General features: G+C 42.3%; 1 protein-coding gene and 2 non-coding genes across 3 annotated transcripts in view; all 3 read left to right on the forward strand.

Moving 5' to 3' along the window:
• Positions 1–215: 215 nt before the first annotated feature.
• The window catches only part of vac14 (vac14 homolog (S. cerevisiae)), a 30,682-nt gene continuing 10,926 nt past the window's right edge, over positions 216–19,971 (forward strand). The window contains exons 1-15 of the mRNA XM_048973006.1: positions 216–563; positions 1,107–1,228; positions 1,689–1,839; positions 2,413–2,580; positions 2,914–2,976; positions 3,130–3,237; positions 5,253–5,362; positions 5,838–5,959; positions 6,622–6,759; positions 8,381–8,527; positions 10,268–10,331; positions 11,987–12,131; positions 12,558–12,623; positions 15,815–15,944; positions 18,612–18,750. Of these exons, the coding sequence (XP_048828963.1) occupies positions 1,125–1,228; positions 1,689–1,839; positions 2,413–2,580; positions 2,914–2,976; positions 3,130–3,237; positions 5,253–5,362; positions 5,838–5,959; positions 6,622–6,759; positions 8,381–8,527; positions 10,268–10,331; positions 11,987–12,131; positions 12,558–12,623; positions 15,815–15,944; positions 18,612–18,750 (1,655 nt within the window). The 5' untranslated portion in view covers positions 216–563; positions 1,107–1,124. The remainder of the gene's footprint in view (positions 564–1,106; positions 1,229–1,688; positions 1,840–2,412; positions 2,581–2,913; positions 2,977–3,129; positions 3,238–5,252; positions 5,363–5,837; positions 5,960–6,621; positions 6,760–8,380; positions 8,528–10,267; positions 10,332–11,986; positions 12,132–12,557; positions 12,624–15,814; positions 15,945–18,611; positions 18,751–19,971) is intronic.
• On the forward strand, positions 9,718–9,788 carry trnag-gcc (transfer RNA glycine (anticodon GCC)). The gene has a single exon. It is a non-coding gene; the product is annotated as a tRNA-Gly (tRNA).
• trnag-gcc (transfer RNA glycine (anticodon GCC)) lies at positions 10,097–10,167 on the forward strand. The gene has a single exon. It is a non-coding gene; the product is annotated as a tRNA-Gly (tRNA).

Genomic DNA, 19,971 nt, shown 5'->3' on the forward strand with positions numbered 1-19,971 from the left:
TGTCCGCACACACATGCACAAGCATTTAGATGTATGTAACAGTTTTATCACTTTGTAAATAGCCTGTAGGGTTTGCAAACTACCCCAAAACTTTTGATGTAACTAGTTTTAGGTTTATAATGGAATTATGTAGATTTGCCGTAAGATTTCTTGCGTAAGCGTGCTAGTCTGAAAGCATAAGTGTCACGCCAAATGCGTGAGAACTGGCAGCCACGATTCTGGCGTATATGGATTGATCACAAATCCTAAAGTAAATTGAAGGAGATTTTAACCGAAAGTCGGCGACGAAGTTCACGCTAGGTCGCGCGCTCCGCGTTCCGCGTCCCCCCTCCCAGCACGCGATGGTCTCGAGCGATGAGAACAGATCGCGCGCTCGGCTGCTGATTAAGGCGCCTGCCGGCGTTGTATGACAGTCATGTGAGCCGGGAAACATGGCTGCACAAAAATAATGGCTTGTCGTACCTCAGTCATTCCTCCGCCTTGATATTTGTTGTCGTGTTTGTGGAGAAGTAAGCAGCGCCTTCGCGAATTTCAGCCCGACTTTTACAGTCTGTCCACCCGAGGTAAAATAGTCGGTTGACTATCGCCATGTCTCCTAGTCTGTCAGCTTGTTTCTGGATGTGCGGACCGTCCTCATAAAACGGGCTACAGAGGAGGAACAGTCTCGACTTTATGGTTATTTACCTGTACATCTCATAGCTGCTTTGCCCCGTTGTTTAATAAGGCGACGTTGTCGGTAGTTTATGAACATTAACCGTAGATCTGACGCGCTGAAATCTGCCTGTTAAGCTGCTGCTTCTGGCGCAGGTTCTTAAGGATAAAACGTTACCTATGAAATTAGTTATATTTTTCCGTGGTGTATTCCAGTTTTGCATAGTACTGATAATACAGTAAAACAGCTTATAATTATTACTGTTATATAACTGTTTACAGACTCTTCGTCGTGAAGGTGTTCATGTGGCTAATATGACCATATAGACTCTATATTATAGAGGTTAATTACTGACTGGCCGTCTGTAAAAGCAGCATTACCGCGTCCCAGTCCCTGTTGTAGTTTGTCATCTTAGTCGAGGTGAAGGTGAAGCAGTCGTTCCTATCTGTGTCAGCCTCGTACCTCGGTGAAAATGAACACCGAGAAAGATTTCGCTCCCCTGACCCCGAACATCGTCAGAGCCCTGAACGACAAGCTGTACGAAAAGAGGAAAGTCGCCGCTTTGGAGATTGAAAAGTAAGTGGCACTGTGTTCCTTTGCTTATTTTCTAGGATGGTTCATTTTTCTTAAGGGAATGCGTCTTTTGTTTTCCTGTTTCTTGTCTTGTGTTAGAATGCCACGGCTTTGTTTCGCTTTAACATAATAGCATTGTTTTTTTTTTATTAGCAGTAGTTTAATTTCTAAGTCAAAGTTCTTCTTTTTGGTACCGTATATTTAGCGACTTATGGAGCCACGACAGATTTAAATCTTTATTTATTGAACAGTGAATGAGCAAATGTATTAAATTTTAAAGCTCTTGTCAAATCAATATAAAGGTATTGGAGTCGACCTGTGATCTTGAAAGACACAGTGCATCTTTCACAGTATGAACCAAATAAATGTTAAATATGTTGGCATTTACTGTACACTGTTATGTGCTAAACGTGATAAATGTAAAAATCTTAACTGTCCTCTCTGTATGCGTGTATTTGTGCAGGCTGGTGCGAGAGTTTGTGGCTCAGAACAATTCCACTCAGATCCGTCATGTTATCCAGATCCTGGCCACTGAGTTTGCCCTATCCCAGCACCCCCACAGTCGTAAAGGGGGGCTTATCGGCCTGGCTGCCTGCTCCATAGCCCTGGGAAAGGTAGTGGCCGGTCCAGCAGTGACAACACTGTGTCCTTTCCCTTTTTTCCAATGTCTTTGACTTGCTTTCTGAAGAAGATTTCAGTTATTTGCTTAGGGCGGAGCATGGTTTATTCAAACCACATTATAAATGTACTGATCTAGTTTTCTCTGGGAAAATACGTTTCTGAAGGGTACGACAGCAGGTTCAGCCCTGGCTTCTAATGTGGTGGCTGGGGGGTTACGTGCTCTTAACATCACCCGCACTTCAGCTTTTTCCCCCCACTTCCTGCTTTCCTGTTGTCTGGTCATATTCCAGTGTAAGAATTATTTTCTTCATTGCCGTTTATTTTTATTTTTTTTTTTTTGCCTGTGCATATTTCCAGTGTCCCAGTGGCTCACCTTTCATTGTGTCCTTCTATATCCTATCCTATTTCTCCTGGTACTATGTAATCGAACACAAACAGAAATCCATTTTGCATCCTCCTAGTTTGTATGACAGATGAAGGAGTGATCTGATGACCAGATATTCTCAGTGTCTGTAAGTGATGACTCCCCCCCCCACCCCAATTTCCACTTGTCTTTTGGCTTGCAGGACTCTGGCCTTTACCTGAAGGAACTGATTGAGCCGGTGCTCACCTGCTTCAATGACTCTGACAGCCGTTTGCGTTACTATGCTTGTGAGGCACTTTACAACATCGTGAAGGTGGCCAGAGGGGCCGTGCTGCCCCATTTCAATGTGCTGTTTGATGGGCTCAGCAAGGTGAGCTAGCAGACACACGGTGTTCAAATGCGAGGCCCTCAGAGGACATACATTTTAGGTACAGAGCTGTATTCTTACCCTTATGGGTTGTGAAGCGCTTGTTCCATTTACTGAAGGTGCTTCAACTAGCGTGCATCATAAATTTGCCTCTAGATGAGTCTCCCATCGTAAGGAAATCTAATGCAAGTCAAAGCAGGACATGTGCAATGATCATTGTGTGTTAACTGTAGACCGCGGTGTCACAGCATCAGCCGCATGTTCAGAAAGGATTTGCTGGGCCGGGACAATTTACTAGAGCTTACTATTAAATTCAATATCTGTATATCATTCAAGCTGGCAGCAGATCCGGATCCCAATGTGAAGAGTGGATCAGAGCTCCTGGACCGTCTGCTGAAGGTAAGCAGCGTGGCGGCAACAACATTTCAGTAGTTTTGAAAGATTGGTCATTAATCAGTGGGCTTCCATTTAAACATTTAAAAAAACATTTTGTGGATTTCATGAGTGTGCGTGTTTGGACAAGAGATGGCATAATTTGTTCATGTTTCACAGGACATTGTCACAGAAAGTTCCAAATTTGACCTGGTGGCCTTTGTCCCTTTGCTGCGTGAGCGTATTTACTCCAATAACCAATATGCACGTCAGTTCATCATTTCCTGGGTGAGTTCAGCAGTGGGACTGTCTGTCTGTCTCTGTCTGTCTGTCTGGGGGGGGCTGTTTACTGATACATGTTTCAACAGGAAATGCTTTTTGGTGTAATGCTGATAACATGAATGTTCTATTTTGACTGATACAGTGAAGCTTGTTACTTTTCCATTCTATCTATGCTCTTTATACACGTTGCTGTGCTGCCTAACTATATTTCTGCATTATTGATATTTTTTCCTGAATAGAGTTTTACTTGCATTTGTTTACAGTCAATGCAGAATTACAAGGCCTACATTAATTATACATAGCCATATGCAGTTACAGTGAAATGTGTTTTATAGACAACTAAGCTGTCAGTTACATGATGGTGTAATACTTCAGACAGTGTACCACTTCCGAAAGCTGCGTTTCTGGGTTTCTGTTGACAAAAGCACGTTGCACAGTTTTAAGGGGAATAAAATCTCTTGTGTGGTTTTAACACTAGACCCAGCGTGTAATACATTAATAAATCTAAGAATTAAAATAGGTTTTGCTGTTTTTATGACTTTCCATAAACATGCATAGTGTGTAATGAAATGAGGGAACTTTATTATTTAAAGTAATGATTAAGATGATTATAGAGCTGCGACAAGAAGTTGTCCTTGAATACCGTACTGACCCTTTCATGTGGAATAACTGAAATCGAGGATGGAAAATTTAATCAAGAAAACCTTTGACACATACATAAAGCACATTTTCATATCTCTCAAACATTTTACCACATAACCTTGCAAAAAAATGTTGTTAAAATGTTTTAAAAGAAGCAATCTTTTTTTACTGTTGGCTTTAAAGCAGAATTTTTATTTCCTCGTTCTCTTGACCTGTTAGCAGGTTTTTATTTGATTTGCTGGATCACAGAATACAGATCAAGATGCCATTGACATTAACTGCTGCGACTTATTGATTTTTTTTCAAGAAATGTTTTACAAGTGTATTAAAAACAACTTGTAATTTTTTATTTAATGTGGTGTACTCTTGCAATGCATAACAGCTTATTTAGTCATTTGAATTTAGAATTTGGTGCCTAGGAATTCATTTAAAAAGGTGAATTCACTATTTGTAACCATCTTTGGTTGGAAACCACACAACTGGGGAAAGAAAGGGGTCTTTCTTTGGAGGACATCGTCCTTTTCAGGGGAGACAGTGTTGTAGAAATTGTTCTGGCAACCCACGATCAATACAAAAAGAGGCCCGCCCTTGCACCCGGAGCTGTGATGAAAGCCGAATGGCTCTGTTGGGGACAGGACAATCTTGGCTTCATCAGGGTGACCTAGAATGGACTTTCAGATTGTGGCTACTGCTGTGTTACTGTGGATGTAATAAAAGAATACAGCAGTATATCTGCAGTTCTCTAAGAAACGTATAGATGGACAGATTAACCAGAGCCTAGTTCTCCTTCCTAAGAGTACCAGGCCCTCTCCATCAGAATTGCTTCAATTTTAAGGGATGTTGCCATATAAATAATGTTTGAGAAGGTAAAAAGGTTTATTGACGGTGTACTGTCTGCAGTGGTAGAAGTTGTGTAAGTCAGTGCAGGAATTCAATATTCCAGCCTAAGTAATTATATCTTTTAAAACCACCTAACCCCAAAAACAGGATTAGCAGTACTGCTTTGGAAATGTTTGCCCGTGCATGTTTTCTTCTCTCTTCTATTCATGTTGAAATGTGAGCCTTCTTCCATTCACTGCTCTCGCATGATTAGAAATTAAATTAAAATAGAAATGTTTTATCAGTGTATTTGGAATTATGAGATTTTTATTGTGGTGTGAAAAATCCTGTTGTGCTGCATGACCAGAAGTGTTTTTTTATTTTTTTTTACATTAAATAGGATGCCTCATGATTTTGCACTAAGCTTTAAGATGTGTCCTGAATTTCATGGAGGATTTTTCTATCTCGCTGAATGGTCTCCATTAAGAGTGTTGCAAATTCGAGCCTTTATAAGTCCATTTGCATGATTTAGGATGGACCTGAAATGCTCCTGATTTCAGATACTTGTGCTGGAGTCTGTGCCAGACATAAACCTTTTGGATTATCTTCCGGAAATCCTGGATGGACTCTTTCAGATCCTGGGGGACAGCAGCAAGGAGATCCGCAAGATGTGAGCCCTAGTTCAGTCTTTCCGCTATCCTTTTCCTGGGCTGCTAACGGTTTTAATTTCTTTTGACGATACTGTAATGCAGTGTTTCCCAATCCAGTCCTCAGCAACCTGCAGATAGTCCGTTTTTGCTTCTTCACAGCACTTGAGGTTGAGGATCGGGTTGGGAAACATTGCTGTAATGTTTTTCCACTGTATCCTTTTGCTTTCTTGCATAATCTGCATATTGTCTAGCTGGGCAGCTCAGGTCCAGAAAGTAAAAATCCAGACCAAGATTTTGTTTCAACCAACCTGTTGAGTTTAAAGAGTCTGTCACAGAGTGCTCCACTGGTTGGTTGAAACAAAATCTTGGTCTGGATTTTTACTTTCTGGACCTGAACTCTTCATCTCCATTTGTATAGAAAGGATTAAACAATGGCTTGTTTTTGATGTTTTTTTTATTGGAATTTGTCTGAAGGTGTTGCTTTTTGTCCCTCAGGTGTGAGGTGGCTTTGGGGGAGTTCCTTAAAGAGATTAAGAAGACGCCATCCACTGTAAAGTTTGCAGAGATGGCTAACATCTTGGTCATTCACTGCCAGGTGTCCGATGAGTCTAAATCAAGTAAGTGGTCACATCTCTCAAATCACAGCAATGATTGTGACATGGTAACACCACAACACACGCACACAGTACTCTGGTCAGATAGCTTCCTCAAGATGTGGCCTCTTGCCTTGCTCTCTGGACTGGCCAGTTTGAGTGTTTTCTTGGCTTAGTGGAAGAAACAAAGTGCAAGCTGCAGTAAATTCCTTAAGCCAGTCTTGTGCAATTTAGCATTCTGCAGTACAAAGGCCCATAACTACTGTCAGAAGTGGCTGGATTGACATGGATGCCTTTGAACTTGTGGCATCACATTGGCTTTAACAACATAACATCTCACCAGTCACTAGATGATGGGTTTATTTAGGGCCAATTAGATGTTTAGTGACTCATGGGCTTTTTCTGTTTACTATATTGTATGCTGCCCTTAATCCTGCAGCAGATTAATAACACGAAGCGGCTCAGCAGTCATCCTAGCTGTGCAGTATAGTTTTAAAGAGTATTCATGCTGACGGTAAACCAAATTAGTGTCTTTGAAAAGACTCAAATAGATGTATGATGACAACTGAAATTCCCATGATTTGGTGAGTAGCTGCACTTTAACGAAAACGCAGTTTGCAATGTGTGGTATTGTTTTGAAATGGTGCGGCTGACACCCCTTCTCTTTGTTTCCCTGTCATCCAAAGCGAACGATCTCATCCAGCTAACGGCTATGACGTGGATGAGGGAGTTCATCCAACTGGCTGGCCGGCTGGTGCTGCCTTATTCCTCTGGCATCCTGACGGCCGTGCTGCCCTGTCTGTCTTATGACGACCGCAAGAAGAGTATCCTTTACTGTAGGGCTGAGCATTACGGAAAAAATATTTATATCACTTTTTTGTTTCATCCATCCATCCATTTTCCAAACCGCTTATCCTACTGGGTCACAGGGGGTCCGGAGCCTATCCCGGAAGCAATGGGCACGAGGCAGGAAACAACCCAGGATGGTGGGCCAGCCCATCGCAGGGCACACTCACACACCATTCACACACACATGCATACCTACGGGAAATTTTAGCAACTCCAATATAGCCTCAGCATGTTTTTGGACTGTGGGGGGAAACCGGAGTACCCGGAGGAAACCCCACGACGACATGGGGAGAACATGCAAACTCCACACACCATTACTTTTCATGTCAGTTTTTAAGACTATTTTGCAAGTTCCTTACAGTACAATGAAACTAATTCCTGTATAAAAACAAATAAATGTAGCCTTATAAGCTGATAAAACTTAAAAGGAAAAACATAATCGGCATACTCTTTCTGGCATCTTTTGAGGTGGTGAGAAGGTTCATCCTGCTGCCATCCAACATGCAAACTTTATAAATAACTCCGAACAAGTTCCATATTACCGATGTTGAATTCTTTATAGGGACCAAATCCTCTCCACCATGCTGCTATGTTGCCAAATGTGAAACATGCAACACATTCCCTATTGCATGTTGGGACAAGGGTGTGAAAAGGAGATATTGGGGGGGGGGGGAATCCAAGGTACTACTTACTGTTTGCTGTTATCGATTTATTGTGTCGAAGTAGATTTGACGCATGTATGAGCCATAGAACTGCAGCTCATAGAATGTACACTGTAGCGTGATACTAATGAAGGCAGATTGTGGAGACATAATTGTTCACTATCTAGTATTGTCAAATCGCACTCTCCTGCTTAGCATTTTTACACTTTGCTCCATCTCAGCCTAAGCCCTGCCCTGTGATTCTCATCTTTATTACTCTTTCTAATTGCTTAGTTGTACTCTGTGGGTTTTTCTGAAGTTTCATCATTGACAACTGGATTCCTCTTTCCCTCCTGCTGCATCAGGTGTAAGTGGTTGACTGCAAGAAATGTTACTCCTGAAAACGTAATGTTTCATTCAGACAGAATTGCAAAAAAAAGCAGATCCAAAGACTAACTGTAATTGAAAGGAAACGCAGTTCAATCTGCAAGCCTGGCACCCTTTTTCATCCTGACAATGTTGCTTGAGTTTGTAAGCTGCTGTGTGTCCAGGGATGTGCTTTCACATTTGCATTCATTTATCCAATGCTTTTTTTTTGTCTCAAGTGACCTACAGTAGAGGGTTGAATTACAATTTTGCTCACTGGTCCAAAACATGTCATTGGCTAATGATAAGATAGGGTTAGTCACTCAGCATGAATTATAGCCCCTTTTATGCCCCCACCTTAAAAAAAAAATCTTAATCCCCCTCATATTTCAAGGTGCTAATTAAAATATTTCCTGAAACCATAAGGCATCCATAAGCCCTCTTATGTAATTATTGCACATTTTTGTTTAATTAAAGTTCCGTTCCTAACAGTAGGAGTTGCACCATGAGAGTCTGTGTGTAAGTTCTTTTTTGTTTCCAACCAAAACCCTGGGCTGGTTGTGGAGATCCTTGATTCGTAGTTGCCCAGGTACCAAAGAGGCTGCCAGTGCCTGCAACCACAGCTTGATGAAGCTGGTGACCCCTGAGGATGATGGTGATGAAGAGGCGGATGGGCAAGCGAGTGACGCTTTGCACCGAGAGGACGGCCCCCCCAAGTCCCAGGACGAACTTGACAGTGAGTATGGAAGGAATGTGAAATGAGATTTGGGTTGAGTATTCTTTATATCTGCTTCCAAGGTGTATGGGACAGAGAGGTGAGGGATGTCCCCCCCCTACCCCCACTGATCACGACCCAATATTGCTTAAATACATTTGCTTATGTAGCAGATGCATTGATGCAAAGCAACAGAGTTGAGTCCCTAGAGCAATTGAGTTAAAGAACCCCAAGTGAAACTACTCTGGTAAGGCTGTAATGTCGCACGTATGCAACTGTTGCACATTGGGAAGCACTGACTGGCACAGTGTCCTAATCCATTCAGCCACACACCACAGGGTAACAACGCATTATGTAATAATGCCACATTATCTAATGACTCAACAGAATGCAACGAATTGAATGATGATGATCCCTCATAATAGGGAAATAATGCAATATAAAAGTATTATGTAGTCCCTAACTTTTTAACATTTTGTCTAGTTATTACATAATAGGGTATTATAATGTGTCAAATTTAATGTCATATTCATCCATCCATCCATCATCTCCTGCTTAATCCGAGGTCGGGTCATGGGGTAATGTCATATTTAAATGTCTTGAATACAGAAGAAGTCCCCTTATGTTGACGTATTACATCTGTCTTGTGTTTCCTGTTACTGTAGCAGAGCTAGCTCTTGTAATGACCTTCTCAGTTATTGGAATTTTCTAAAAGAAAACATTTAAAAATATAAATAGCTGGAAAAATTAAATGACGCACAAGTGCAGAAGTACAATGCAAACAAGCTGTGGGTGCGCATTTTTTTTATATGTGTGTAAAATATGTACGTGTGTGTGTGTGTGTGTGTGTGTGTGTGTGTGTAATATATATACACACATGCCTGTAAATATTGGATTTATATTATCACTACCATAATGAACAGGAAATGTGCAGCAGATGTTAAATGTTTCTTTTCGTCTGTCCAACCTAGTAATCCGCTCTCTTTTATTGCCTATGAAATAAAAGCATTGCCTTCCGTTTACTGCTTAGCAGTCCGACATTGTCGGTTGCTCTTCCCGCACTGTGGTGCCCGCTCTTCCCACCAGTCGAATTGCTGCATTCTTTTCTTGCTCCACCCTCTCAATTTTGATTGGTTCTTTCCCCGCCTGGCTCATGTTTCAGGGCTGTAGCTAACCTTTCAGTTGTAAGGCATGTGCTCAGCATAGGCATAGCATTGGTGGTTCAGTGGTAGAATTCTCGCCTGCCACGCGGGAGGCCCGGGTTCGATTCCCGGCCAATGCAGGCTTCCTCTTTTCTTCCTTTTCTCTCTCACCTTTCCCTTTTCGTTTCTTACAGCCTTCAATTCAACTACGAATTTTTAAACTTTAGACAATAAGTCCATTGTGACTTACTCTCAGTGCATTTACAATAGAATTGAATAGAAGGGTTTTATTGTCATTGCTGTTCAGTTACAATAAGCGATTCCACGAGTGATTCATCCAGTAATTAACATTTTAAATGTCTATAGTGAAGTATTAAAAGAAAATGAACAAAAAAGCGGAAAGAGCTGCAGGATTCTGAAGGTCTTTGAGCAGTAGTGTGTCTTGTAGGCATTGGTGGTTCAGTGGTAGAATTCTCGCCTGCCACGCGGGAGGCCCGGGTTCGATTCCCGGCCAATGCAATGTTTTTTTCCCCCCATCAGGGTCTTTGAGGTCCTCCCAATAAATTTCTTTTTGGTAATATTCACTTTTTTTTTTTTTTTTTTTTTTTTTTTTTTTTAGATTCACTAAATGCATCGCAGGATTCTGGTGGGCTTAGTAATATCTGCTTCTTCACTCCTACCAGGTAGGTACAGCATGCAGAATTTACAGTGAAATGACTGTGTGCTCATACATGTCGAGTCCAAAAAGACGCCCTTCTTCAATGTCATTGTATCTAGCAGCAACATTTCTGATGAAAATCCATTTATGAAGGTTCTGCTGACCAGATAAACCTAAGCCAAAAGATGTTTTTTGCAAAATAATTTTTATAGATTTTTAACAAATCACAATGTACCACTATGAATTAAAAAAAATGTATAAATCAGTAATAAAATATGTACGTAGCAACTTGCAGTGGTAAGACGAAATATAGACATATATATATAAAATAAACATATTTTCTCCTTCTAAATCGACTAACTGACAGAACAGAAAGGAAGACTAATAAAATGAATAAAGAACTTTTTTTAATTATTATTATTACAGTACACCTCTTCTGTAGCTCACTGGTTTCGGTTTTGGGTGCTGTCAGGCAATCTCTCTTTTTTCCAGCAGAATTCTATGTATGGCTCTAGATTAAACAAAACATCTCCGTAACCCCTCAAGGCTCTATCATCTGGTGCTCTGTGGTGACATTTGACCGTTGCTGTTTACCTGTTGCTACCTCAGGACTGTATCGCACCTTTGTATTGGCCTGCCCCCTCTCCTGCTGCCACATGGTTCTGGCTTGAATCCATAAGCGCAGCTTCCCGCTGCTCTGCTTATTGTCTGCTCTGCCTTTGTGGCACCCTCCCCCCGATTCCTGTCATTTTAGTTCACACACTAGCCCCCCCTGCGCCCCCCTACCACCCCACTGAAAGAAAGCACCATTTTTAAATTGCCATTCTATAGCAGACTGACCACGGAGCCTGCGCAATAACTCGATTGAATTAAAAACATTAATAAAAAAACTGAATTATTCTTTATTAAACCTGGCTCAACTAATTAAAATTCTCAACTAATTATAATTTGCACATTCTTTAACAGTGAATGTCCACTAGATGGCAGTCTATATTCATACCAGGGCTCTAGGTTATTTTTTTTGCTTCAGACAGGAGTTATGTAACCATGAAATAAAATCTCTTATTTTCGTTACTTATTAATTGACCTCAATTAATGGTGATGGAAAAGTAATCTCTTCAGAGTCAATGCTTTAGTTTTTTGTACCAATTATATCCATCCAGTCATTCATCTTCCTTCTTCTTGGGGTTACGAGTGTTAAGTGGAATATACAGAATATCATATAATACATATGCAGATAATATGTGAGTTGCTTATTATGGTTCATGCAGCCTCTCTGTCTCCTGTGAATTATAAACAGGGAGGTGGTCCTTTAAATCTGTGCTTATGGTTAATTATTTTTAGAATTTATTTATTACTCCAGTTGCTTTTATAGCAAAGCCATAAGCAGACTTTCTATCTTTTTCTGTGTTTATGTATCCGGATTCCTGTTGACTGATTTAGCAGAGCTGCCTATCAATATTTTTTTTTTTTTTAATTTCATGCTAGAAATCAGTTTGTTTGAAAAGGGAGCAACCGCATCGCTGGCACTGATGTAACTGCATTTTAAACTTATTTAGCTTGGCTTAATTTGCTAGTACTTTTAGCTAGTGTTTCACTCCAGTGTAGAGCAGCATAAGGCTAAAGGGCAGACTTAGTCCGGCTGTTCACCTGCAGCCAAGCACACCTCTCCTTTTGCAGTGCTGACAGAAGCCAGGTGACTCTGGACCTGGATGGGATTGTTCAGGTGCTCGGGCGTCACCTGCATGACTCTTCGACTGGCATGATGACGCGTATCGCTGTGCTGAAGTGGCTCTACCATCTGTACATTAAAACTCCACGCAAGGTGCGTAGCATCAGCCTTCGCTCCAGGTGGTCGACTGTAGACTCAACTTAGTCACATCCAATGAATTTGTCATCGTCTGTTTATTCATCTGTGTTTTTATAACCTTATTAGTCTGAATATTACACAATGTTTTGTAACAGTAAATTCTCTTCTGTGTTTTTCTCAGATCCCCATCTGTGTTTGTTTCCGATCTACTTAACAAAGAAACCCTTTCTCGATAAAACATTTAATGTTCCCCGTTTTGTTGCCACCAGTAGGAAATGCATTTAGTCTAAATGACTGGATGAACTTCAGGCCGGTCAGCGGTTTTTGGTGAAAGCCCAGTTCTGGGCACAGTGCCAGTCTTGTGGCCCCCACACTGAACTATTTTTAGCTCCACATTATTAGCTCTGCTAAAGTCCTTCCTGTGTGCGTTATCTTCTCCAGATGTTCCGTCACACCGATAGCCTCTTCCCCATGCTGCTGAAGACTCTGTCAGATGAGTCGGATGAGGTAAGCCCTCAGCATGTTGGCGACTGGCAGCTGACCTAATCCTTTCTCAAAAAAATAAAAAAAAATCAATTAAGACTCTTGAATGCCTTTACATGTCCGGGCAGCTGACTGAGAGAGGTTCACTGCCCTTCTTTGACCTTTTCCACTTCTTCCTTTCCTAGTTGCTTAGTCTGTTTATTTTGCTTTTTACTTGTTTTCCTGTGGCCTGTACTACGAAGCGGGGTCACTGGTTTGTCAGGGTAACTTGTCGGATTTAAGGTAGTCTGGGCAAAATGTAAGCGAACGAACTTTTATCTTGAGGTAGCCTTGCTCCATCTGTTCTCCCCTTCAAATGTTGCCATTAGTGCTCCATTGCTGCTTCTGTAACACATATGTTGGAGTCAACAATTACTTCTGTTCCTCAGTAGTTCAATACATATAATGTTGATAGAGCAATCTCTTCACCTTATGTTCTGTCACCCATATCAATGTTGTGAGCCCTTACCATAAACACAAGCAGATACTGTAGGACATCAGTCTGCTCCTGTGGCTGTCAGGGCCACTTGTGTTCACACTGGTGTAGCCTCTATGGCTCCCGTGCCAGTTGTCGGCTTGAAAAACTTGGCCACGCTTCACTGTTGACGTCTGTGCCGTTGGCCCCAGAGGAGACGTGCAGCAGTGTATTACTGATCTAATCCTCCAATTCCAACTGTTACTGTCGTCTTTTGCTCTGAGGAGAAGTGAGAGCTGTAGGACTGGGCCTGCTTTGTTGGTTGGATGTAGCATTTTTGCTAAAAGGCAGAGTGAAAATCATGGTGTTGTTTCAGTCTTAAATGTTAGTGCCTCTGGGAAGGACTGAGGGTGTCGCTCTCATTAGGCCAGGTGCGAGGGAGAAGGGGAAAAGCCTTCCGAAGCATGCGCATGTCTGATCACGCTTGTGTGATTGTTATTTTTATTATTGGGTGTAAGGAGGAGTGAAGTACTCGGTTGATGCATCTTGCATAACCACTTCTCTGGTATATCGAAGGCCGCAACATAGGAGAACAGCCTTGACAGGATGCCACTCTTTCATGGACACACACACCAGCTCATCTAAGTGCATTATTTTGGGCTGTAGGAAGAAACCAGAATTTCCTGTGGAAACCTGTGTGAACTCCACACACAGAGCTGGGGTCAGGTTCGAACCCCACCTTGGGAAACGTAGGAACCCACTGCTATCTTTTCAGCACATCGCCCCCATTAATGCTTTCTGGGTTATCAGTACTTCGCTTGTTTAGTCGAAACCTTTGTACAGGGTAACCTTTCGTAGACTTTGTTTTGCAGACAGTCTTACACTCCCCCCGCATTCATTCTTGCTAAAATACAGCTCCTTTAAATGTAGAACATGTGTCCTTGTGTGGTAGAACTATTATTTAGCAACCGTCTGAGCTGATTCTGTAAATACACTCCAGCAGCCTCACATGACTGTCAGGAATGAATTTGTGCCAGTAACTCTGCACATTGTGCGCGGTGCTTGGAGAGAAAGCACTGGTAGTAAATTATACGGGTATAATTTACGGCCGATGTTCCTGTTTTCTGCAGGCCCCTGACATTGGGGCAGGGGGGTGGGTTGCGGGGGCGGCTGTTGAATGGCCAGGACTCTCCCCATTGGCTACCATTACCATCCAGGAGGCTTCTGACTGCCGCCAGGGCTAAGTGGGCGGGGCAGAGAGGAAAGCACTAACTCCAGAGGGGTTCTGTCGGTGAATCCAGTTTGTCCTGCTTCCAGCCTGATTGTTATGCTGCACATACTCCTGTAATATGTCAGCCTTTTTATTTTTTTTACTGCTTATATTCTCTAGTGTCATTCTCATAGTCTGGAATAAAGAAAGATGTCTTGCCGATAAAGAAAGATGACAGTGATGTCCCATGGTGCCAAGTGCTGGAATAATCTGCCCCCTTATTGCCAGTAATGCTTCTGAATCTGAGTCAGTTTTTTCCTCTGTAGATGTGCAATATTCTGTTTAATCCTTGGTATATGCTTATACACGTATGCATTTTTAAAAATATTCTTTAAACATTTATTGATTTATGTTGGTTTTTGGAAGAGGTCTAAATGTCTTGTCAACAGTACTGATCTTAAATTTCACTGCCTTTTTTTTATAGACTACTTGCATTAAATTATTCTGTTTGTTGGTGAGATGCCCATTTTGATAGATAAAGCTAAAATTATGTCCTGTAATACTGTGGAGCCAGTTGAGCTCGACGGATATTAGCAGCAAACAGAGATGTGTGAGAGAATAGCAGATGTATAGAGGAAATCAAAGAGCTTCCTTGGAAGGGATTAGATGATGTCTCTGGTCATAAAAAGTGGGATTTCGAAGCTTTAACTGCGTTTTCCTCATCTCGTATACAAACACTCATCCCTGCACCCACAGGGATGTTTTCATTGAGAGCTGGCCAGTGAAGCTATGGACCATGGGAAAGAGGGTGTGTCAGTGGCAAGCCTTGTTACAGGGCTCTCTTCTTTAAGGTCAATTGTGTGTTATGAGTCCTGCGACTGTGATTCCCAGGTTAAAGTATGGGAGGGTGGGGCTCAAACCACATGCCTAGTGTAGTAACTGGCTCAGCCTACTTAACTGGAGATAATGGTGTGCCTTTGAAATGAGAATGACGAATCTGTAAGATTAGAAGCCGCTCGAGGTTCCAAAGTGGACACGTTAATTAATGTGCGGAGCTGAGGACAAGGTTAAAAATGTTACAACATTATTATTATTATTGAATAAAACTGGTTTGGTGGGGGAGAGGTGAAAAGGACTTCAGGGTCAGAGGGGGGTGAGGGGGGGAGTGGGCGCATTCATCACAGCCAGAGAGGAGAGCAGTGAGCGTGGGAATGAGCCCACCCCCCTTGCCCCGTGGAAGGCCTGATGCACAGTCCCAGAACAAACCCCAAAGTCTACACTTCTGCATAAACTCTGACATGCAGCTCCCTGGCCTTGTAACTTTCAAAGGGTCGTGGGGTTGCTGCCGCTGATTTATCTCACTGTTTATACATTATGTTCTTCTTGGGGAGTTAGCTGTCATTTCCCTGTGCGTCAAGGAAACTGGGTGTTTGCGAGACGGCCCTTTCACACGGGCCGGCAAAGACATTCGACGACTTCCCTCCCCCCGCTCGCCCCCCTTCAGTGTCGATGCGGGTGCCCTGTGGACTTACCCTTCTCTCTTGCTCTCAGGTCATTCTGAAGGACTTGGAGGTTCTGGCAGAGATCGCCTCTTCCCCGGCTGGTCAGACAGACTCCTCGGGGCCATGTGACAGCACGGGCTGCCGGCTCGAACTTGCAGTTCCAACATCAGCCAAGCCAGGTCAGCCCAGCCATCCATCTTCAGCGTTTATGTTCTGGAAGTACTAATAGAGCTGCAGCAGTGCACGTCCAATGTACTTCCACTGTTTGGTGACTATGAGATACATCATGGTGGCAGTGGGGTAGGGCTGGCACTAATGACTATTTTTCTACTGATTAATCTCGCGACTATTATACCAATTGGTTGATTAATCTAAAAGATTAATTTGCCTCCATAAAAATCAAATTGACCATTTAAGTTAATTTTATTTTGACAAGAAGAAACTGTACAATATTGCAGGGCTTTAGCCAATGCATGTCGGCCTTCAGCACTATACGGACATTATTTTCACCCAGAATTCGATAAGCAGATTAATAGTATGCCTAAAATAATAATAGGGTGCCTATTGTGATGACTAAAATATAGTAATCTTTATAAATTCAGCGTATGTTTATGCTTGTTAAATTCCGTTAGCGGAGCACGCCACGTGTGACTGCTTTAGTAACTCATGGAAGCGATAAGCAATGAAGTGGTGATGAAGAAACGGACAGCTCACCATTCGTAACTTTTATACTGTGGTTAAACAAGGTAAAAGATGTTGTTGGTGTGGCAATACTTTTTGCAGATTAAAGTTCAGCGTTTTTGTTTGATATAGTTCTTTTATTTCAGTTCACAAATTATGTTGTTTAAGTGTCCGTTTTTCTTTTAGAACACTGGTCCCAACAAGCCCAACGCAGACGAACATACACACTGGTACCACTATTCAGTGTACAATAAGCCCAGATTTTAGCCTCAACATTTTCACAAACACTTTTCCAATGGAGATTCTATGGTAGCAGGCAGACGACTTTATGGCTTTAATAATGAGTGTATTTAGCAGCTACAAAGACAAAAGGTATTTAAACATTCTCCATACTAATGACAATTTAATAAGCATGAACAGACAACACTTATGGTTGTTTTGCCTAGTCTGACAGTCCATCCTCCAGAATAGCACCTTCAGGTGTTCGTGCATAGTGCTAGTGCTCTCCTAGTATGTGTAATTTTGCTGCAATGAAGCATTTCGGAAATCGTAAAGGTAATTTCATTCATTAAAACAAAAAAAAACAATGCGTCTGATTAAAATATTGTCAACACTTGCAGAATTATAGCCATAAGGGGCAATACATTTAATTCATTTTAGCTAACAATTTTTCCAAAGCGATGCATAGAAGGCAGGGTCAGACAGTCTCTGCAGCAGTTAGGGATTAAGGGTCTTGCTTCGGAGGCCCAACGGTTAAATCACTCTTAAGATGCTGGGATTCGAACGAGTGACCTTCCAGGCATTGCTACAATGCCCTCTCTTTAAGAGCCCACTAGTAATGTACACATACAGAGTGGAATCTTCCCCTTCCTTTACCTTGTCATTTATGACACACTTCCTCACTGCTTTGGCCCTCTTGTGCATTGTTCCTGTGTGTGTTGGTGCCACGTACATGTTGCCTGAATGCCAAATGCAGTTTTGGGTGCCTTTGTATGCCAGTGGACCATATCTGTGAAAATCGGGCCAGTGTCCCTTTCACAGGGGTCTAATCACTTCTGTCGTCCACACTTGGGGTGAATGATTGTGGGAGAGCAGTGTCAGGGGGAGGGAGGGCCCTGGCTCGTCTATGGTGCTGTTGTTCTTGCTGGGCTCTTTATCAGATGAACTCTGATATCAGCATTGGTACTGACAAACAGCTGGAAATATCCCCTGATATTGATAGACGCAACCACAGCGAATGATGCAGGAGAAACTGTAGACTACCTATATATGCCTGTCAGATGATCTGAAAGTATACACCAACGCAGATAAAAATATCCTCTGATACCGAGAAGCATCTCCACAATGAATGATAGACCTTCAGATGTCAGAATTAAATGTGATCTTTTTGATGTGGTGTTTATTTGTTTGTTTGTTTTTACATTGGAAGATAGTCCACTATGGGCTGTTGATTCGTATATCTGTGCTGTGCTTCTTTTGGGGAGATCTTTGACCCTTCAGCATCTTTTGTGGTTTTCTTGCACATGAATTAAAATATATGCACTGCATTGGCAAGATCAGTGGTCGCAGATGTCCTAGCAGTCAGCGGCTAAGATTAAGATTAAGCAGGGCTCAGTCACTCCCCTTAATAGGAGGGCATCCTTTGTCCTGGAACAGGATATAGCCGAGTTACAGGCCTTTGCGAAACACAGGCGTCTTGAGTTACGAGCCGCCCACAGTAGAGGGGTCACGAACTGTCCAGGTCGTCCTGGGATGCTGTACAATCTCAGTGACGCAGAGTTTCAAGGTCTTTTGCTGTTTTGATTTATTTCTTCAGAAGACATGTTTGTTCAACTTTTATAGTTCACATAATCAGAGATGGCTAAATAAACAACAGGGACTCTTGCTAATTGTTCATGGAGCACATTAATAATGATTCGCCACAGGGCAAGAACTCGGTTTGGAGCGCATAGGATGCGGAGGTTCCCTGAATCGCAGCTGCCAAGAGCTCTAACTAGTAAAGGAAATGGGCAATAATATGACATATTATACATAAATATGCAGTTGAGGAAAGTACAGTGAAAAGTAAGTTCAGTCACTTTGAATGACCTTGAATTGCTGGTAACATCATTGGTATGGAGTGGCCATTGTCACTGCGCCTGATCTGTGTCTGTCCTCTGCCCCAGGTTCCAAAGCCGACTCCAGCCCTTCCACACCTTCCACACCTAGCATGAACTCCTACTTCTACAAGTTCATGATCAACCTCCTGCAGCGCTTCAGCCTGGAGAGGAAGCTCTTGGAGATCCGAGGTGCCTTTATCATCAGGTAGACGAGGATACTGTTACGGTGTTTTGAAACCCAGCCTGGACACAGTATAGTTGTACTGAGTTATGATCGGGGTAGTGGTTAGCACTGCTGCCTCACACTTCTGCATGGGGGGTTCAGATCACGTGTGTGTGGAGTTTGGATGTTTTCCCCATGTTGTTGTGGAGTTTCCTAGGTGTGACTGTGTACGAATGGTGTGTGTGAGAGTTAGTGTGCCCTGCGATGGGTTGGGCCCCAGTCTTCGGTTATTCCCTTCCTTGTGCCCATAGCTTCTGGGATAAGCCTTGGATCCCCGTGACCCTGAATAGTGCAAGCCGATACAGAAAAGGGATGGATGGATGGTTTGATTGGGACACTTGATACCGTCTGATAGATGTGTATGCCTGCAGAAAGACAGGCAGTAATGTAACTGAGAACAGCTTGAAAACAGCGGCGTTGTCAAAATAAAGAATTAGGATTTTTTTCACAAGATACTCTTGATTCCTGGGGTCTGTATTTACTTTGTCACAATTGCAGTATCACTCCTGTCTTGGATCAAGATGTCTTACTCATCTGTTGGTGAAACGCGTATCTGTGGGATCATTTCTTAGCCTTTTATGGGTTGGTCTGGTGCTGTTTTATGATCGCTTGGGATCTGGTGAAAAGGACATTTTTAGATCTGTAATTTTGTGGTGTGAATATTTAAACCAAATGTGCTGCCTGCTTCTCTTTGATCAGAAACCAAACATCTTTGAGAATATGTGTAAAGCGAGAACCCAATTTCAACATTTCATTCCTTCTACTGTAGGTTCTCTCTCCTGCCCAAACTATTTTCCTTAGGCAACAGAACGATTTACTGCAAACTATGTCTGGAATGAGACTCGTACTGAATAATTTTGTAATGAAAATCTGAGGTTTCTAAAGGGTTAGACCTGTTTCGTAATTAACTTCAATACTACAATGATGATTTCATCTGGACTGTAGTCCTGATAGCCTCACAAAATTAAGAAATAATATATTTTTTATTTCTGTAGTGCCGTTCTTATACTCAAGGACATTTTATAAAATAAAAACGGCAAAAAATAGGTCTGATGCAACTTCAGCAGACTTGGAAATTGATCCAGACACAATGTCTCAGACTCAGAAGAAGTAAGTTCTGGAGTTTGGAGCTATCGCCCTGAAGGTCCCACCACCCATGGGGGACGGTCTAGATCAGTGTTCGGACAGCCTACCAGGAGCTGC

This window comes from Brienomyrus brachyistius, chromosome 13 (assembly GCF_023856365.1).
Source record: "Brienomyrus brachyistius isolate T26 chromosome 13, BBRACH_0.4, whole genome shotgun sequence".
In the NCBI taxonomy this organism is placed as follows: Eukaryota; Metazoa; Chordata; class Actinopteri; order Osteoglossiformes; family Mormyridae; genus Brienomyrus; species Brienomyrus brachyistius.